The sequence below is a fragment of the Nymphalis io genome, chromosome 24 (assembly GCF_905147045.1).
Source record: "Nymphalis io chromosome 24, ilAglIoxx1.1, whole genome shotgun sequence".
Taxonomy (NCBI): Eukaryota; Metazoa; Arthropoda; class Insecta; order Lepidoptera; family Nymphalidae; genus Nymphalis; species Nymphalis io.
In genome coordinates, this window is record NC_065911.1 from 1,369,375 (window position 1) to 1,392,307 (window position 22,933).

The 22,933-nt window shown below is 34.4% G+C and overlaps 1 protein-coding gene across 1 annotated transcript in view; it reads left to right on the plus strand.

Annotated features, from left to right (window-relative positions):
- Positions 1–22,933, plus strand: part of LOC126777947 (uncharacterized) — a 63,129-nt gene that overhangs the window by 37,515 nt on the left and 2,681 nt on the right. Inside the window, exons 2-3 of the mRNA XM_050501270.1 lie at positions 19,122–19,332; positions 22,057–22,204. Coding sequence (XP_050357227.1) covers positions 19,186–19,332; positions 22,057–22,204 — 295 coding nt within the window. The 5' untranslated portion in view covers positions 19,122–19,185. The remainder of the gene's footprint in view (positions 1–19,121; positions 19,333–22,056; positions 22,205–22,933) is intronic.

Genomic DNA, 22,933 nt, shown 5'->3' on the forward strand with positions numbered 1-22,933 from the left:
TCAGCGGGTCACATCCCGCCGCCTGTGTTACCGGCATAAATACTTATAAATCACGTCCCGCCCCGTTCCCTATCTGACCAAAGCATTACAGCTTACCCATAGCAAAGTTACAGCCTCACGGTTACGCTAAATCCTATAAGTTTCTGCTTATTCCATCACGCAGCTCCAATGCGTATTTATATCCATAAATGTATGTGACAGACTTTCATCCCACACAATTATGCATTCCTCACGACATCATCCTTTAACGCAGAGCACAAGATGAATTATAAACACAACTTAGCCACCTTTTTTATAGAATAGGAAGGCGGACTAGCATATGGGCCACCTGATGGTAAGTGGTCATTAATGCCCATAGACATTGGTATTATAAGAAATGTTAACCATCGCTTACATCACCAATTTGCCACCAACCTTGGGAACTAAGATGTTATTGTTAGTTATGTCGCTTGTGCCTGTAATATTAGCTCACTCACCCTTTAAACCGGAACACAACAATACCAAGTACTACTGTTTTGCGGTAGAATGTCTGATGAGTGGGTGGTACCTACCCAGACGAGCTTGCACAAAGTTTACCACCAGTAGTACCTTAACTTAATGGCGCTGTTTGGATTTGAACCTGCAATATTCAATTAGTTCAAAATTAAAACACACCTTTCACACAGTTGCGCTCAGTTATTTTACTAACAATTTTACCCGGAAATTATCTAGATTTTACTGGAGTTGTTCGTTAGTCATGACTGTTCGTTTCTTCCGTTGCGAGAGTTTTTAAACCGGAAAAAGGTTATTTTACAACTTTTATGATTATGATGATGTTGTTTAACAAAATAGTAATTAAAATTACTTTACATAATATTTTATTCTTCTCTTCTAATCTATACTTTTACTGGTGGTAGGGCTTTGTGCAAGCTCGTCTGGGTAGGTACCACCCACTCATCAGATATTCTACCGCAAAACAGCAATACTTGATATTGTTGTGTTCCGGTTTGAAGGGTGAGTGAGCCAGTGTAATTACAGGCACAAGGGACATAAAATCTTAGTTCCCAAGGTTGGTGGCGCATTGGATATGTAAGCGATGGTTGACATTTCTTACAATGCCAATGTCTAAGAGCGTTGGTGACCACTTACCATCAGGTGGCCCATATGCTCGTCCGCCTTCCTATTCTATAAAAAAAAAAAAAATTTTTTTTCTCTGTAGGTTAATTTAAGGCACAAGACCCTACCACCCAAATTTTTTTTATAATATTCTGTATTCAAACTCTTGTAAGCCCCTTGATTATCACGTTAAAAATTATGTAAAGCTATCACCAATTTGGTATATACATTTTACAGTGAAGCACAAACAAAAAAACTGGCTTACATTACATTGACAAAAAAATACTTTATTCATTGTTTGACAATAACTTTATTAAGATAAAATATAACTGTAGAGTATCCAAACGTCGATTCCGTTTATAGAGCGTGACATAATGTACGTAATATGTGTAATAAAATCCGACCCAGACAAGAGTTTTAACGTTAAAATTGATCGAATATGTCAATAAAAACACCATCACCCTTGTGTTAGCTTAATACCATTTATATACATAAGATATCCTAATTAGGTGATTTGATAGCAACATCAGACAGACACCAACTAGGTCAACCGAGTTATGTCTAGCCACCACACTAAAAACATCGTTCAAATTAAGCTTGTATAGATTTTTAGGTCAGACATATTTCTGGTCGACTTAAAATATTGTTAGTCATTATGTTTATTAACTTGGTAGAATAAATTTAGTATTTGGAGAGTTTAGTTCGACGTTCAAAAATAGTTTTGGATGTAATGGGAACTTATAGCAATAGTTATAGTTCTGAAGTAATTATGAGTGACTGCCAACTTAAAGAATGAGCGATCGCTTTTATCAAATTATTTGAGCGATTAGCACTTTACAAATTGTTGTTAAAAAATTAACGTTCTATACAGTTGACAAAAACATTCGGTGATTTTTTTAAAACAAATAATCTACAAGTAAAGTTAACACAAAAATGTAAAAAGATCATTTTTATGATTTTCATTAACTGCATATTCTTAGACTTCTTCCATTTTCGTATTTTTTTGTAAAATAGTAAGAATCATTTGTAGCATTAAAGATTATATCCATAATTTCTGCATGGATGCAGACTCCGAGGTCAAGATCAATCGTCACACCTAAGATCGAGTCATTAGAAAGTTATTGGGTTGTTCCATCCAAAAACCTTTAGTAGCGGGTGTTGGAAAGCACGTATCGTTTAACTTGGACCTGAACTCTGTTCGGTTGTGCAGGATTTGCCGTTTCAGCGAATTATGAGAGTGAGGGAGAGAGTGCACTTGTGTTTGTGCACACTTGTGCACTATCCCGCATAATCTCTCTTGAGACTCCGCTACTTCCGCTGTAGCTGACATAAATTAAGAAGACGTCATCAATCACACTGGCTTCTTTCTTCTGACCGGAACACACCGAAGACGAAATTCTTACATATATAGATGTAAAAGAATATTGGATTCAACTCTGCTATCCCATATTCAAAGTCTCTTTCCTAATATTTTTCTCAATCACTCTATTTAAACCATTCAGCTATTTATATCCAAACTAAAAACAGAATCAGGTCAATAACCTTCAGGATAATAAATACACAATTAATTTTTATTACACGTATCACTAAATTTTATTATTCAATAACAAAATTGATATAGAATAAATATATATGACGAATATTATTGGTTGAATTTATGGGTACACCGATAAATATCTGATCACCTCCTATTTCATTCTTGGGCTTCAAGCTTGTTAATAATGAAGTTAAATTACATCTAGAGTGGAGACTGCGAATAGGCAAGCGCAGCGTAGGGCGCCCTCCAGCCAGGTGGACCGATGACCTTAAAAAGGTGGCGGGCACCAACTGGATGCGGAAGGCGGAGGACAGGGAGCTTTGACGCACCTTGGGAGAGGCCTATGTTCAGCAGTGGACAATGATTGGCTGTTGATTGATTGATTGATTGATTGATAAATTACAACAAAAATATTTTTGAAGATATTTTCATTGTTCGGGTATAACTTTTTTCTTTATAAACCAATTTTGATAATTGATATTGGGTTTACCGGTCTCACCTCAATTCAATTTTCATAAAATTTATTGGAGACAGTTAAATTTTTATTTAAAGCTTCGACATCGGACTCTATTTCCCTCAAACGCGACCGATAGTAATTCATTGCTGTCTTAACAGAAACCATCAATTTTAAAATCAATTTCGGAAGTTCGATTTTCCAAGTTAAAAATTTAATTACTATACGCTCTTAAAAAAACTTATCGATATTGTAAGTGAAAACTACTCCAGTAAGAAAAATAAGCTACCCTGAATGAAAACCTGATTTTGGCCTCAGAAATAAAGTCAGAATTCTTAGAAAACAATAGCTTCATTCCTTAATTGAATTTGATTTGATATGTGGATAATATTTTTTATAAACATATTATAATAATAATGTCCTCCAGGCCGATTTCGGCCACGGCGGCCAATCTCAAGAGAGATTAGCCAACTATGCAGTAGATATTATAGTGCACAAGTGTGTGCGCAAGCACGGGTGCACTCTCTTTTCCCTAACTCTCATAATCCGATAGGACGGCAATCCGACACGATCGGAAAGAGTTCAGGCGCACTACCAACGGCTTTACATGCTTTCCGAGGCACGGGAGTGTACACACTTCCAACTTCCAGACTCCGGGCTGCTACTGAGAATTTTCTGACAGAAAAACCTAATAACTTTTTATTGGCCTGACCTGGAAATTGAACCCAGGACCCAGAATCTGCGGCCTTACATCAAGCTACTAGACAAACGAGGCAGCCAGCAAAACATATTAATTTTTTTTATATTATATAAAATTAACATATTATAGAGATGAAGTTATCTTTTTTTTATTCGTGCTGGCATGGCCAGTCAAATTTGAGGACACAGTGCAAAACATTCTCTTTGTTTAGATAGCCCATTTATTGAAAAATGTATATAGACTATATAAAGTCGGTAACACCTTATAAGCATAATGATAATGCCAATACAATAAAATTGTAGTATATATTTCATTGAAATATCAATACTGTATTTTTATTAAAAATAGGTTTGCAGACAAATGTGGCCCATATTTATTGTCTGATCCCTTACCACCAAAAAAGGTGCCACCAAACTTCCCTCGTGCATTTAGCTACATCGGCTTAAACAGAATTTAAATCGTAACATAACAATACTAAGTATTGCTGTTTAACGGTAAAATATATGATAAGTGGGTGGTACCCACTCAGACGGACTTGCACAAAGCCTTACCACTAAGTACCACCTTCAGAATAATGCACAATATTTTCGCTTCTTAACTCGTGAAAAAGAAAATTTATACGTTAATTCCGTAACATATCGAGCATTTCTTTTTATATATTATATAAGCAGAAAAAATATTCTCATAATAAATAATAGATGCTCAAAAATTTAAGGGATTAATATATGAAGGAGTCTAAAAAAAGTAATTATCAAATTTGACCAATCGCCATCCAATTAGCTAATAAATATCTAAACTGTCATATAAATAGTCGAACAAGTCATGTGTCAGTCCACATTTTACTATAAAACTACATACATCATACGTCTCACCCAAACACGCGTCCCCCACCCCCTTCAGACAGACCGGCGCCTCCCAAGGTTGTCTAGAAACAGAGGTTAAGGACTTGAAGTTTTTTCTATCTACTATTAATCCCTTGGGTTCTGTATGTTTTATCTGTTTTTTTTTTCTCGTTGAGATACTCTGCTAATATAGATTAGGATTATTTTCGCTTATATAATCTGTTAGTTTGTAAGTGGTCCGCTGTGAGGTCAAAGGCTTCGATGCTATCAGGAGCTTATCAGTCACGGTCCTATAAATTGGCGGATAAATGTTTGAAGCGATAGATATTATAGTGTATCAACCTAGCTCAGTAATTAGAACGTTACCTCGCAATCATAAATATATTATTCTTCTTCGGTGCTACCTTGGTATTTACATACTTGATGAAGAACACGATTGGTGGTCGCTGAGATCGGTAATAGTATTTATGGGTTGTTATAAGAACTTACTTTAAAACATGGCATACAAACTATTTATACGTCACGGCTCACACGAGCAGAGCTTGTAATTATATAATGGCGTAAGAAAATAAATAAACCCCAAAAGTTGTACATAATGACTGAGATAAGTTGTGGTTAGAAAATGTGAATCTTATCTGAATATTGCGGATTCGAACCAGCTTTTCTGAATTTTGTCGGAAATTCTGTCGCGTGTGTATCCAATAACATGTACCAGCGAAATAAGCTTCAAACCATCTCAAAATGAGAAGATATTGCTTTAAAAATATTGCTAATATTTTTATTTAAAATAGAAAAACAGATTGGTGACCTGGTGGCAAGTGGTCATCACCGCCATACGCATTGACAACATTTAAATACCACATTTCTGACACCGTCAACGCTTCACCATACGAACTAAGATGTTATGCTCTGTGTGCTTGTCCATTGGCCGTACACCCTTCAAAACGGATGATGATCTTAATATTTTTTTACCTAACCCGGGTTTTCACAAAGATGCCAAACGAAAATAAGATGAAATAGGTCACAGTTTGGTATAATCAACATGTCAAAAAAAACTTATTATAATATAGTACGTTTTTGCTAAAACTATTCATGTTAAAGTACTAAAAGTAAGGAAATTATAACTATTAGCGGGATGCCTTAGAACAAAACGCTTAAACTTAGACTATCAAAGAAGTCTAGACTAAAGTTATGGGATTTATCTTAATATGGCTTCTTAGAGCAATTACCATTATACCTCCTATTACGACTAAAATCATAAATATATCTTTCATATAAAAATGTTTCATGCCCACTAATGGTGAAGTTACTGTGGTTAGACTATTATATATTATTGTTTTTTTTTTTTTTGGTAATATGTGTGTCATTGGTGGTTGGTGGTACGCGTTTGTCAATGTCATCTGCATAAATATCACCCACTCATTAAATATTCTACCGCCAAGAAATATTTACTATTGTTGAGTATCAGTTTGAAGGTTGATTGTATGTTCTTGTAGTTAACAAGCACAAGGGTAATAAAATCTTAGTTCTTAAGATTTGTAGTGCATTATCAATGTAAGGAATGGTTAATATTTCTTACAGCGCCAATATTTATGGGTGATGGTGACCAGTTAACATAAGGTGATCCATTTGCTCGTCCGCCTATTTATTTATAAAAAAATATATAATTAGCTATATGTGATCCGAGCCGAGATGGCCCAGTGATAAGAACGCGTGAATCTTAACCGATGATCGTGGGTTCAAACCCGAGTAAGCACCACAGAATTTGCATGTGCTTAATTTGTTATTATAATTCATCTCGTGATTGACGGTGAAGGAAAACATCGTGAGGAAACCTGCATGTATCGAATTTCTGCCACATATGTATTCCACCAGCGCGCATTGGACCAGCGTGGTGGAATAAGCTTATAACCTTCTCCTCAAAAAGAGTGAGGAAACCTTAGCACAGCAGTGGTACATTCACGGGCTGTTACTTTATATGTGACCAATCCCACTCAAAATGGTGATGTGATGTTAGCCCAGAGTTGGAACAATTACAGGGCTATTATATACTTTAATTACGCGATGTATCTGAATGACTGGTGAATATGAATATTCAATTTAATTACGACCAAGCAACACCCCCAGCTTTACAACGTGGAATCGGTTTTATCGAAGATCTTTCAACATCTGCTATTTTAATGTACATAATTTCAATTATACATATAAAATATTTAAATTATTAAGTAGTAGAGGGTGTCAACAATAAAAAAGTTATTTTGAAATCGCAAACAAACTCTTCCATTTTATTTATTTGTATAGACATATATTGTGTCTTACGGTTGCTTTTTAAAAATAGTAGGAGCACATCACTGAGAAAATCATAAAGGATACTTTTTCCACTTATTATATCTTAGTATTGTATAGTTTGACGTTATAAAAAGTCCAAATTATATTTGATGCTTCTTTCACACAATATATACAATACATATGCTATCATGGTACTTTTTATTTTGATTTATGGTAAGTTTACTCAGAAAATCTTGAATATTTCCAACATTTAAAATTGACGGTACAATCAAACATACAACTTAACTGTACCTGTCTCTTTCTCTCATTATCTCTCTCCTAGCTGACCAAATTTATCTCTCTCTCACAAACTCAGTTTCAGACAGCAATAACAATAGAATGAGACTTATAATATTCAAGTACCTCTGTATGAGTGAGTTGAAGAAGTTCTGTATGAGTCAGTCTTGGAACACCGTCAACAAATGTTACATCTTATAATCTTGAACCCCACATACGGAACCTTAAAGTTATTTAGAAACTTGCAAAGGTACTACTTTCCATAAATAATAAAAGTTCTTAAGTATTAATAATACATATAAAATGGGACTTGGGTAAATTGTTAGCATTTATTTTTAGCTGGCAAATCCACTTTTTACAAACCGTTTGTAAAACAGACTGGTAATTCGCAATTAGCCATATTAAGTTAAAAATTTTGAAATCACAGACAGACAAATCGATTTTATTTAGTTGTATTAACGTATAGATTTAATAAAGTATTATAGTCGAGATGGCTCACTGAATTGAACATGCTAAACTCAATTGAATATCGTGAGTTCAAATCTGGACAATCACTACTCAATTTTCTGGTTTATAATTCATCTAGAAGCTAAATGGTTGGTATGATATTCTGCCACATGTACCACCAAAGCTCTCCGGTAGACACATTTAGCAGAAGTAATTTCGACACATGCAGGTTTTCTCAACGATGGTTTTCAGCACAAGTAAGAGAACAATTAAAAAAACATGTATAATAGGTGGTTCTTACTCGGATTTAAACTTACTAGACATTGTTCTTTAGTTATATTCCAAAAAACCTATTTTTTTATCCTTGTCGCTGTCTATGAGAAAGTAAGAAGGCCACCCTACTATATAAACAAGACACGTGCAAACAATTCGGCAAGTTCAGAAGAAACTTCGTAATTAACTTGTAACACGATAGGGCATTAAAACAATAACGCGATGGAGGTTTTGTTCTAACACAATATAAGGATTAAGTGATCAGAATATTTATCTTGGGAGTTAAGTTTACCATGAGTTTTTTCATTTCATTTGTTTTATGATAAAATTATGTTTGTAAACTGAGTGTATTAAGCGAGTTTTTTTTTATATACTCGGTTGGGTTTTTATAGAATTCCGATTATTTTCATTAGACGGCGCTCTTTTTATTCGCATAAAAAATGCTAGACGTTTCATTTTTCTTAGTAATCAGTTCATCTATACAAATATTATAAATGCGAAAGTCTATCTGTCTGTTATGCTTTCACGGCTAAACCGATTTTGATAAAATTTGATATGAAGTAAGCTTAAACCCTAAAGATGGATATAGGTTTTATACCTCATATCTGATGACCCAACCCCCCTACAACGCAGACAGTGAAAAATTACTTGCCTTTCGATTCATTACTTTTTAATTCCATATACATTTTTACATTATGAAAGTATATAACACGTTTTATAGTCAGGACTGGTGGAACCGTAACTGGGGTATATAACAGTGGTAACTACACTACTATATATTTATGGGCCATATTTATATAACGATAGAATGTAGTCGGAGTTGTTATGTAGTAAAAATTGTTTAAATGTACCATCCCATATTTTATACGTATTTTAATGGAAGCGTAACACCGTGCTACAGCGTAGCTTTGATAAAATTTTATGAAAAAGTTTCAATGATATTCGAAAACTATAGCCAAATAATGTTTGATTTATATTTAATCAAGCTTCGCCCGTGTATTAAGAGGGGGGGAAATTTTAGGTAAAAAGGCCTTATGCTTCAACCTATGTCCTTTCTTGGGATTGAAGCTTGCTAAGTACCAAATTTCATTATCATCGGTTCGGTTGTTTAGCCGTACAAGCGTAACCGACAGACAGACTTTTGCATTAATGATAATGACTTAAAAACTAATTATTATTACACACTTTATTACAGTAATCATTATAAACTCTGATCTGTATGAATATTTAATTAATTATTTGACTAATTTGCAAAACTAATTTTTTTGTTTGTTACGTATACACGAGCGGCCTATATTATAAATTGCTTAACGGGTGACGGTGGATTTGACGTCTTTCGTACGTCAAATCCATAATGACGGAAAGGAACAGATCAATGTTTAACTAATCATACGCTAAGTAACGTTTATAACTAATGTCGTAAGTACTTTTAATACATTAATAATGTATCTTATTGTAAAAACCTTAGTCTTGTGGTAGCTTATAAGGCTCTAGTTCTCGAGGTCAAACCTGGAATAGGATAAAAAAGTCTTTGGGTTGTTCTATCAAGAAAATTTGAATTGCCCTTATGTATATTAGAACATTACCAATATCAAACAACATGAGACATATAAATTTTTTATGATGTATTCAAATTATTAGCAATTAGATTATTTTTACAATGTGCGATATCCATACCGCACGAAATGATAATCAGGCTTAAAAATGTGGCAAGTCTCCCCCTCTCGATCCAAAGCCGCAATTACCCAGTAAAAGCTATACGTGAATCTGAACTAAAAACCTCGGGTTCAAATCCTGGTTAACACCACTGAAATTTCATGCGGATTAATTTATATTTATGATTCATCTCATGCTCCAGTAATGTGATTTTGTGATATGTATATCCACGAACCAGAGACATATCCGCACGATTTAATAACTTCTAAGCCAGTTCTTCCTTTGTCGAAAAGGAAATTTTAATTTAATTAAAAATTATTAATTTTATGACAAAAAAAAATTTGAAGCTTACACGTTCGATAGTCTGATCAAAATTCATAAAACACGCTTTTCAAATGCTTTGTTTGTGTCAACATGGTATATGTGGTATGTGGACAGAATAAATAAAAGGCGATACATTCAAGGTTATATTATTTACCTGTATCACTTTGAACTTTACAAACTATTGGGTTTACTAATGTTGGTCGGGGATTGTTTAGTTAAACAACACTTTGTCTCATTCTTTCGAATGTAAAAACAATGATAACAGAAAGAGAAAAATGTTTTACTAATCGTATAGGCTGTTTAAATATATATCTTTTCAATTGTCGTTACTAGTAATTTTAGGGTCTGTTTCACATTTAAACAATATAAAATATGATGTTTTTAAAACAGTTTAGTGTCTTAAAGTTAATATTTTAACTAATTTATATTAATCAAAACTACTGAAAATCCGGCATCGCACCTGAAAGACTTGCAGTGTTGAAATTGTCTATAGGCGGTGGAAGTCAATTTCCATAGGGTTCAAGCCCGTTTTACAACTTTGAAATGAAAAAAAAATCACCACTAAAGCTCAGATAAAATAAATCGTTATCGTCTCGTACGATGATAAAACGCTTCTAGACATTATGAAGTTCTATAGTCAGATATAATAATAATAATAATAATATCCTGGGACATTTTTCACACACGGCCATCTAATCCCAAATTAAGCTTGTACAGAGCTTGTACTATGGAAACCAGACAACTGATATACTACATATACTATTATTCTTTTGTAAATACTTACTTATATAGATAATTACACCCAGACTCGGGACAAACAGACATGTTCATGCACACAAATATCTGTCTTGGGTGGGAATCGAACCCACAATCTTCGGTGTGAAAGGCAATCATCCACCAACCACGTCTACCGGCTCGTCAGGATATAATTACTGCGTAGGTGTTATTGAAAGGGACCATTCGGATCGAATTATCCACGTTATTTGTAACATATGAGCGACAATAAAAATGATCTTTTTTGGCATTAAATGTACTCTTACAGATGTTATGGTAAATAAGCAGTAATATAATAAATACATTTCATACTTTATATGTAAGCAAATGTTTTTAATTTTTTTTTGTAAGTTGTGGTTGTGGTTCTCCTGATGGTGAGTGGTCACCATCTATAGACATTATATAACAAGTATTATACATTCCTTACATCGTCAGTACATCACCAACTTTGGTAACTCAGATGTTGTATCTTGTGCCTGTAGTTACACTGATTAACTCAACGTTCAAACCGGAACTCAATTGAGTATTGCTTATGAATGTCCCACTGCTGAGCTAAGCTCTCGTCTCCATTTGACGAGAATATATAGAGTTTATTCCACCACGCTTCTCCAATGTAGGTTGGTGGATACACATGCGTGTAAAATTTCTCAAGTTTTCCTTCACCGCCGAGCTCGAAATGAATAATAAATACAAATTAAGCAAATGAAAATTCAGTGGTGCTTGCATGGGCATGAACCAAAATAAAATAACCAAATAAACCCACGCTCATTTGTTATAATTCACTCGTTCCAACCGCTAAGCCATCGGTTCTTTTAACTCGCTTGGTAGTAGAATGTATTAAATGCAAATCACATGAACATAAAAAAGCCATGATTGGCGCAATGGTTTGGTATGTAATGTTAAAATATTTTAAAGTAAATATTTATGGGCATGCCGTCACATTAAAAATCACTTTTAAAATTAAAAAAAAAAAAAAACAATATATTTGATATAATACCACTGAATGATTTGTTCTTAGTATTACCAAGATGTGTGTGATGTGTGTGTTGCCAGTGATGACTTATGGATCAGAGACGTGGTCGCTCACAATGGGCCTCATAAGAAGGCTCAAGGTCACTCAAAGGGCAATGGAGAGGGCTATGCTCGGAGTTTCTCTGCGAGATCGAATCAGAAATGATGAAATCCGCAGGCGAACCAAAGTAACCGACATAGCCCGAAGAATTGCTAAATTGAAGTGGCAGTGGGCGGGGCACATTGCTCGCAGAACCGACGGCCGCTGGGGCAGAAAGGTTCTCGAGTGGCGACCACGAACCGGAAGACGCAGCGTGGGCAGGCCCCCTACAAGGTGGACCGACGACTTAGAACGAGTCGCGGGAAGCCGTTGGATGCGGGCAGCGCAAGATCGGCCAACGTGGAAATCCTTGGGGGAGGCCTTTGTCCAGCAGTGGACGTCTTTCGGCTGGTGATGATTACCAAGATGATCGTTTACAGGCGCAATACTTAGTATTGTTGTATTCCGGTTGAAAGGGTGAGTAAGTCATTGTAACTTCGCCAAAAGAGACATAACGTCTTAGCTCCCAAAGTTGGAGGTACATTGTTGAAAGAAATGGTAATATTTCTTACAGCGCCAATATATAGGGGCTGTATTGACCACTTACCATCACGGGCCCCATCTTTTAACATCCAAAGAGAAGTCGTATCGATTTTCTATATATATATTTTAATTCGTTATTTCTACTTCTCGTGTTGTTTTTATTTCATCCCCGTTGTTCCAGTTTCCAACAAAACTTATCACTCCGTAAATAATGCGACAACTTTTGTTCTCATTTTAAGTTGAGTATTGGAGAAATGGATGCTTGTTTTAAATACATTATCCGTGAGTTATGGGATTGCCATTACAATTTAAAGTACACATTATTGACGACATCCGAATTTGCACGGGTTATATTGATGTACGTTTTTACTTCTAGAAAGAATATTAGGTAAAATATTTCGAATCTGCGAATTTTCATTACCATTATAGTAGGTTTTTAAACATGTTAATTAATTTAATTTTAACACAAAATTTTTCATCCCTATATTTTGAGGTTACTTTTGTATTACGTATTAATTGTTCCGTTGCATTCTTATTATTTTGTAGTTTTCGTGTATGAAAGGGAATTGTTATGTACTCTATGTCCTTTTCATCCCTTACAACTTGTACGCAAAATTTTAAAATAATCGGTTAAGTGGTTGAGACGTGAGAGCGTAACAGACGTGCAGAGTTACTTTCGCGTTTATAATATTATAATATAGTTAAAAAAGTAAAGTTAATATTCGTTGAATTCGATACAAGATACATAAACATTATACTTTAATTAGACTAACTAATGAGTTTCTTGTTGGTTCCTCAAACTATTTTTTTTTTAAATTTTCTAAATGTTACGAAGGAAGCTTGAACCGTAAGGAAGATAGGCTGCTTATTTATATCTAACACCTGACACCTCCCCTCTATGTATTACCCCCAACACGCGGGCGAAGCCCTAGGGGTAAACTTGTCATCTATTTAATCAGAATGTTGATTTGTCTTCCTATTACAATTATATATAATACAATACAATTATATATAACGTATATTTACCCGAAAAATACACATGAAGGCCAAATATTAAAAAAATGTTATACTAAATGAGTATTAGATATAAAAACATAACAATATCCTATTCTTGTAAATATCTGAAAATAGTATGAATCTATTCCTTCTATTTTAATTATATCCTAGTATGTAAGTGACGTAAGCCCCCATTCATCCCTGACATATAATATGTTTTTGTACATAACGTTATTGTAACTGCTATTTCTGTGATTGATAAATATAATATATTTATTAATAGCCCCGTGGTTAGAATATGTGAACCCTTACCGAGGATATTGGATTCACATCCAGGAAGGACCACCTATCATCAGGTGGCCCGTTACTGTAAACAATAATAATAAGTATTAATAAGTTAAATGATGTCCGTCCGATGAGTTGATGAGGGCTTTGTGCAAGCTCGACTGTGTAGGGATCCCTACACAGTCGAGCTTGCACAAAGCCCTACCACTTAGTATAGTAAAGTAAAGTGAAATAACAGCTAGAAAATTGGTTACTGTTGGTCTTAGATTAAGGAGAAGGTTTTGAGCTATATAAAAAAATAATCATCATATAAATCATTTGCCTGGGTTTGAACCTGCGACCATCGGTTAAAACTCACGCGTTTTAACCACTAGGCCTTCTCTGCTCTTTATTAAATTGACATGATATAATGCAATTTACGTTTAACGTAATTACGTTTACGGTATGAAAATCAAGAAACACACTTGCTTATTTATAACCTTTATCTAGATTCGTATAAAATATTAGCAATTTATAAGTGTTTTTCTTGATTCAAGAAAAGAATTACAGACTACCAGTTTAATTAAAAAATATATTACATTTTATGCACTTGTGCCGTGAGCACATCGCCTTTTTAGTTGTACTCCATATTTGGCATGACGAAATAATAACAATTTCTTATTCGAAAAGTGGTTTTTTTTTTTTTTGAATAATATATCACGTCGGGGTCACCACTTTGGGCGTGTAGGCTATCATGAGATACTGAGGTATATAATATTCAGAGACGGATCCAGGTATGAGGCTAGGCAATACTCAAAGACCGAAGGAATAATATATTTTTATTTACGACACATCACAATTGTTTGAGTACCCTGTACTGACTGATTGATTAATGCATTACAATATTCGAATAAGAAATTGTTATGATTTCGTCATGCCAAATATGGAGTACAACTAAAAAGGCGATGTGCTGACGGCACACACTTAATACCTTACTTAATATTTATTAAAATATTTTTATTAAAATAATTCTCGTTTCTGATACGCACTCCTAATATCATTATTATAAGCTCACAACCTAAGCATAAATCTCAAATTTAAAACTACTTTGTATCATAATATTCAATAATACATATTTTCATCAGAATTTATTTGTTTTTTTAAATTTAAATAAAGAATAAGAATAAATAATTTACTTGTCGAGATTTCGTCATAACCTTCTTATTGATTGATTATAGACTAATTATTATTTGTTACTTAGAGAAATAAATAGCAATAAATGGTAATCGAGTATTTTGCTCTATAAAATCAGAGTTAAAAAAAATATTGAAATTAAAATAAATTGATTAAATGAACCTTTATTAATAAAATCAATTTAATATACACGTCAGGGCCGCGAGTTGTTAAAACTCGTTAATATTAACCGAACATTACGTCTTCGGAACGGGGCATGCTCAACTGAATGTACATGTTTTTTCACTCGTGCCTTCTCGTCGTTAGGAAACGTTCATATTACGGCTGAAAATCAAGAGGAGAGGAGACTTTAGGCAGTAATGGTTAATTTACAGGCGTCTTTTATTCACGTTACAGTACCGAGCTTTATATAAAGACAATATAATTTAAGTATATAATACTAGTACATTAGGTACATTGTTCTCTCATAACACGAGATTATATATCACATAGTAAATGTACGTAATGAGTACGCCCACGCATTTTTATGGAATAAAATCTTCACTGGATATGACAGGAATTTAACATTTGAGCCATCTTTAATATGCCATCATCTTTATTCAGTAGCACGATACTTGCTTGGACGTAAAAATAATAATAATATTTCTTAAAACAATACTTCAAACTGATCAAAGCAATTCAACGGAGTTTTATTTTTTTATATATTTGCATACCAATTTCACAATGATGTTATGCTGTCAGTTATGGGTTCGTCCTTACATTCACTAGTGAAGCAAAAACTTTAAACTCCAATTCTTCAATCCAGTACGTAATTTTTGATATGATCCTAGTCACATCCAGATAGTCCAGATAACTTCGTTCCATGGTAATAGAATTTACCGTTATTGATTGTAACGATGCTTTATTTACTAGAGTACATAATGTGTGGGCACATCGAGGTATATATTGAAGGGTACGCCTGACAACAGACAGTGTCAAACTCGTCTCCGTGAAAGATTGATCTAAAATATAAATTATTTTTCCTCTATCCGATTCGAAGATTTCCAACATTAATGATAAAAAAAATCTAAAGAATAATTACTTGTTATAAAAGGTAAGCCTACAAAGTTCAAACCACATTGCTTTGACTGTTATTTTAATTAAAATAATTGTAACAACCGAGCGGCGCAGTGGGTAAGACCGTAAATCTTGAATGAGATTTAATGTGTGATAAAATTCTTACGTCATCTACTCATATAAAGTGTTTATAATAATTTTAAGTGTTTAGTGATGAGTTCATGATGTAGCTCAATAAATAATTAAGACACCAGCAGAGCTGTTAAAGTTGTACGCTGATAAAAAAAAAAAAAACATAAATCAAAGATTATTTTCATAAATGTGACGATAAAATTATTAAAAGATAAGAAAAAGATAACAAATTGAGCACGCGTGAATAGAAAGCAGGGGAGAAGTAAGTCCTTGAACAGGTGATCGTCCCGATACACCGTTATTCACTGCCTCGACCCATGACCCAGAACTTAGAAATATGGATAGCAAGCAAGGAGCGTTAAGCGATTTATGTCTTGTTTGTGTCACGCGAACCGTGATCAATATCTGTGACAATTGTCAATCTCTCTAACGTTATAAAGCTTCTGAGAATGGATGCATCTTTGTTAATCTGGTGGTAGGACTTTGTGCAAGCTCGTCTGGGTAGGTACCACCCACTCATCAGATATTCTACCGCAAAACAGCAATACTTGATATTGTTGTGTTCCGGTTTGAAGGGTGAGTGAGCCAGTGTAATTACAGGCACAAGGGACATAAAATCTTAGTTCCCAAGGTTGGTGGCGCATTGGATATGTAAGCGATGGTTGACATTTCTTACAATGCTAATGTCTAAGAGCGTTGGTGACCACTTACCATCAGGTGGCCCATATGCTCGTCCGCCTTCCTATTCTATAAAAAAAAAAAAAAATAATCGTTCATGCAAAAACTATTGAATGGATTTACATGAAATTTGGAATACTTATTCCACACATAGGCTACCTAAAAGTCTAAAATGTTATACACAGAATCTCGCAGATGTTATTCTATCTGTATTTTAGCAATTATCATAGCGATCAGTTGTAATAATAATAATAATCGGTGTGCACATAAACCATCTTATTAAACTAAACATTTATCAGAATAATTTGTTGTCTTAGCAACAATTATAAATTATTTTAGTACAACAGTCGGTTGCTGAAGAGACCATCGTCGAACTCGTCGCTCGCGGTGGAAATAGTTTTAGTACCTTTATGAGCCGCTCTTAGCTTAGACCACCGGTCTTTTGAGGGGTTAATTTCACCCTCAAATGCCGTTATCACAAATGGCGTTTTTATTGTAAATGGTAAAGAGGGATTGTGAAATAAAATTATTTAATTTCCGGGAATCTTCATGCGAAGGAAACGTTATTAATTTAAATGGTTTTTTTTTTTGATTCAGAAATGTGCGTGTTGAATGAAGATTATTAATTTATAATCTGAAATCATATGACTTTAAGGACTTTTTATTTTGTGATAGACTTGTGTAAAGCTGTTTATGTGGGTACCACTCATACAATAAATATTTATCGGAAATACTTATAGTTGTGTACCAGTTTGATGGGTGAGTGAGTCAGTGTAACCACAGGCACAAGGGACATGACATCTTTATAATGATCTGATAGCTTTCAATTTAATTTATTCAGAAGTGCTCTCAAGAGCTTACTTAAAGTATATTTGGTTTGAATGCTTAATATATTTTACAGTAACAGTCTGTGAATGTCCCACCGCTGGGCCAAGGCCTCCTCTCCCTTTTTTGAGAAGGTTTGCAGCTTGTACCACCACGCTGCTCCAATGCGGGTTGGTGGAATACACATGTGGCAGAATTTCAGTGAAATTAGACACATGCAGATTTCCTCACGATGTTTTCCTTCACCGTCAAGCGCGAGATGAATTATAATCACAAATTAAACACATAAAAATTCAGTGCACAAAACAAAGCACAGGACGAGTAATATTTTACAGTGCTAATGTCGTCGATTACCATTTATCAGGCTAGAAAGGGGGTCATTTCCAGTTTGCCTAACATATATATGTAAGATTAGACTCCAGTTATTTTTAATTTAAATTTTATATCAAAAAAACTTTGATAAATAAGGCATATTACTCAACACAGCTACTGAAAAAGAACTACTGACTTCCTTTTCATTCAATACTGTAACATGACGATTCAAAAGTGCCTTAATAAGCCCACTCGAATAAAGAAATATTTCATTTAATTTGAAATGAAACAATTACGGCCTTAATATTTAACCTTAGAAAGCTTGAATGGTTACAACAGCGATCTCTTTCTATCATCAATATTTTGACATTCGAAAAAAAAGGCAAGGTATCATGTTCACACTTCTATATGATATTTATTACTAAGGTTAGTTACACTTAAACTAATATCCAATAAAACTGAGGTCAAAAATAAAACTTATACTAATGGGACGTCGTAACAATATTGAAGTAAACAGATGGATTTTAACATTAAGCTCTAAAGTTTCCAATTACTTTATTGAAGTCAGTTTAACGGCTTTGACCGGAATAGCATTTCATGTCCACTATAAAGTTACTCTAAAAAAACTGCGTAACGCGAGACTCATTGTTACAATGTATAAAGATGTAAGTTCTGTAATTAAATTTTTATAGGTATTTCATTTACAGCGTGATAGCGAGTGTAATCTGAATCTTAACTAAGATTTCGTGTATTTAATTTAGTTTTACAATTATCCCATTTCTAACCGATAATCCACAGGAGCAAAGTGGTATAAACGCCAAAAGTAAATATTGTATGAATTGATTTTATTATTTTTATAGTTACTATTTTTGTGATTTCTTGTTAATGGTAAATAGTATAACTAAGATGATTATATTAGCCAATTTTGTTGTGTTATTATAAGATTTTTTAATTTAGATTTTCAATTTATTTGTATTTGCTATAATCAACGTATTATGGTACTATTTTTTTTAATTTCACGTAAATATTAATTTTTATATTTGAACGCTGACTTTTATACATTTTTTTCAATGTTTCATTGAAGTAACACCTTTATGATCAGCCGACTGAGAGCCCCAAGTTAAAAACTATATAAATAAAATAACATTTTACATTACGAAACTTGATCATACAAATTTATTTTATAAATTATTTACACATTAAAATTAAAAAGTATTTAAAAAAAACGTTAATAGTTACGCTAATAGTTACTTTAATATTCTTAATATAACATTCATATGAATATTTATTTTACTCTTTTTATTATTGTTAGTAATTTCAATTACAATTTTTTTTGTCAACAAATTAATTTGTAATGATGTACATTTATTTTATGAATCTACAACTGAATTCAATCATCACAGGCGCGGAGATGTCGCGAGGGCGCGGTGCCGATGGCGCGGGCTGAGCGCGCTCGGCTAGGCGCCCATGCGCGCCTGCCTCCTACTGTGTGCGGCGCTCGCGCTAGCGCCGAGCCGGCCGCGCGCCGCCGCCGCCTCGCACAAGCACCACCCTCACGTCCCAACGCCCGAGCCGGCCAGACTCGAACACATAAAAACACAGATACTCGCCAAGGTAATATTTTTTTTATTTTTTTTTTATATAGAATAGGAAGGCGGACGAGCATAGGGGCAACCTGATGGTAAGTGGTCACCAACGCCCATAGACATTGTAAGAAATGTTAACCATCGCTTATATCACCAATGCGCCACCAACCTTGGGAACTAAAATGTTAAGTCCCTTCTGCCTGTAATTACACTGGCTCACTCACCCTTCAAACCGGAACACAACAATACCAAGTAATATTTGATGAGTGGGTGGTACCTACTCAGACGAGCTTGCACTAAGCTCTACCATCAGTAAAGTAGTAGTATGTAGTATAATTCATCATTTTATACATATATACATATGTGTGTGTGACGGTTGACGGATCGAAATAAACAAACCTTCGAGCGAACCCACTATCAGTTATAAGGAGATAAACAGCTAATAGCATTAATCACTGAAATTGGAAAACACACGGACGCCACCCGATGCGAACTGACCAACAGCACTCATTCATCTCCATCATTCGTTGCCTTCGACAGCCAACAATTATAGAATCTAATATGTTGTTCCTTGTGCCTGTTATTATACTGACTCCACTTATCCTAAAAATGGTACATAGAAATACAAAATTTCTGTACATTTGACGAGTGTTCTAATATGAAGCGAAATATGTATAACGGAAGGCAATACATAAAACATATGTGAATAATTTATATGATGTGCTCCTTGCCAGTTCGCCACAACCTACATTTCGAACCATATGCTTGAATATTTTATGCGCAGTAAGAGCCTTGTAATGAATAAAATGAGGGCTCATATTAAAAATACTATTTATAAATATACAAATCTGTATAAGATTATAAAAAAATGAGCTGATTATCGTTGATTTTTATATATAAATTTGATTGTATATGATTGATGAAAAAGAGTAACTGTGTTACTTGTCGGTGCTTTTTCGTTCTACAATAGGTAGGCAGCCTCGCAAATGGGCTACTACATAGTGTTCACCATTGCCAATAGACATTGATGCTGTAAGAAATATTAACCGTACGTTTACTGGTGGTAGGGCTTTTTGCAAACTCGTTTGGGTAGGTACCACCCATTCATCAGAATTTCTACCGCATATGGCAGTACTCGGTATTGTTGTGTTCGGGTTTGAAGGGTGAGTGAGTCAGCCAGAACAGGCACATGGGACAACATCTTAGTTCCCAAGGTTGGTAGCGCATTTGGGATGTAAGCGATGCTTAACATTTCTTACAATGTCAATGTCCATGGGCATGGTGTCCACTTACCATGCTCGTCCACCTACCTATTTTATAAAATAAAAAATAAACCTTACATCGCCCTTGCGCCACATACCTTAGAAAATCAGATATTAAGTTTCATGTTTGTGGTTACACTGGCTCACTCATGCTTCAAACTGGAACAAAACGACACTAAGTGCAACTATTTAGCGGTAGAATATCTGATGAGTAGGTGGTGTCTACCCAGACGGGATAATAGTACCTCCAAGTAATAAAAGCAAGATAAATATATTCGTAAAATAAACCTCTTTTGTCAAAACTTCTTGACCTTGAAAATTTAACTCAAGGTGAATAATCACATTTAAATGTCGAATTTCAAGTTACACATAAGACAAATATATACGAACATAATGTTTACATAGTATCAATCAACTGGCTGAGCTATGAAACTCTGATATTAGCCCAAAGTTTTGGTTCGTAAGATAAACAGCTGAAAGTTTCGAACACAAGCCATGCTGCTAACATAGTTTTCAAGAAATTTATAGACGATTATTAGTTTTATTTATATGAATCATTATAGATATTAACTATGACATCGGTCTGGAAGTGTCTGTTGCATTTGCAATAAGACTGTCTTTCATGGCATTTATTTTACATATATTCTTCTTTGCTTTTTTTTACACATGGCTGTTTTGGTGATTTAAAGTATTGTAATCTATTAGGCAAAGGCGTCTTGTTCTTATCAAGATATGGCCTCGAGAGCTTTTTCCGCAATACAATTTCAGTAATAAAAACTATACAAGATATCATTTAAGTGCCAGTTCCCGCATTTTTTTTCGATAATCACTGATCACGAGATTAATTTATACACATAAATTAAGTCATAAAAGCCGAGATGGCCTAGTGGTTAGAACGCGTGAATCTTAACCGATGATCGTGGGTTCCAACCCGGGCAAGCACCACTGAATTTTCATGTGCTTAATTTGTGTTTATAATTCATCTCGTGCTTGACGGTGAAGGAAAACATCGTGAGGAAACCTGCATGTGTCTGATTTCATTGAAATTCTGCCACATGTGTATTCTACCAACCCGCATTGGAGCAGCGTGGTGGAATAAGCTAAAAACCTTCTCCTCAAAAAAGGGAGAGGAGGCCTTAGCCCAGCAGTAGGACATTAACAGGCTGTTACTGTTACATAAATTAAGTACTTGAAAACTGAATAGTTTTTACCTGGATTTGGAGCCAAGGTTTTTGTAAAGATCGACATGTTTTATACTCGATTATCTTCGTTCTTTTTCGCTTTCGCAACATAAGCGTTCGCTTTACCTAATGCATTCCCTTACCATGTGTAATTACAGGAACACATGGGACATGTCATTCTAAATTCCGTTGAACATTAACGGTGTAATGTGTTTACACATCTTGCAAATGGTTGTATTTATTTATTTGAATAATTTATTATTTTATGTTTGTAGAATTCAAAAGTATTTATGATAAATTTGGTTGCAGCTGGGTCTATCGTCGCGGCCCACGCCGCTTGGGGCTCCCCCTCGTGACGTTGTGAGGCAAATTTTGGCGCGCGCGGCTGACCCGCGCCCCGAGCGCCGCCCGGAAACAGAACACAGCATGAGAGAAATCATTGCTATAGCACACAGAGGTGACAGAACTATAAGATCATATCTCATTAATTATTTACATTTAATTCTAAGACATTAAAACGTGATTTTACCTTAGGTTAAACCAAAAATGGCAAATCACATAACTAGTTCATTAAAATGTAACGGTAACGAAACGTTACCGATTCATTTCCGATTTCCGAGTAATATATATATTATTTATAACAAAAATTGATCGTTATAATAATTATCTTAAACAATATTAAAAAATCTTTAGACTTCAATAAGCGATCGTTTTTACTTGCGAATAGTAGACTACGGTGGTATACGAGACACGCAATTCAAAAGCGTCCCTATTAAAAATGGCTCGTTAATTTTGAAATCACAAGTGTGACGTATAATAATAATATCCTGGGACATTATTCACACACGGTCATCTGACCCCAAACTAAACAGAGCTCGTACTATGGAAACCAGACAACTGATATACTACATATACTACTTTTCTTTTGTAAATACACACTTATATAGATAAGACTTTTAATATGTGTTTCACACTGTATATAAAACTTTAAATGGAATAAAACACTACTTTTAATTTATTCAAATTAAATTTAACAAAAGAAACAATAACATAACTGGCAAACCAGACAGAGAACTTAAAAGACACTATTATTTCAATAATTTCAGTAGAAATTTCGCTGAAATTCGAACGTTACACGTGGATCAAAGTACGTTGACCTCACGTCAGACATGACGAGTTTTTTGAC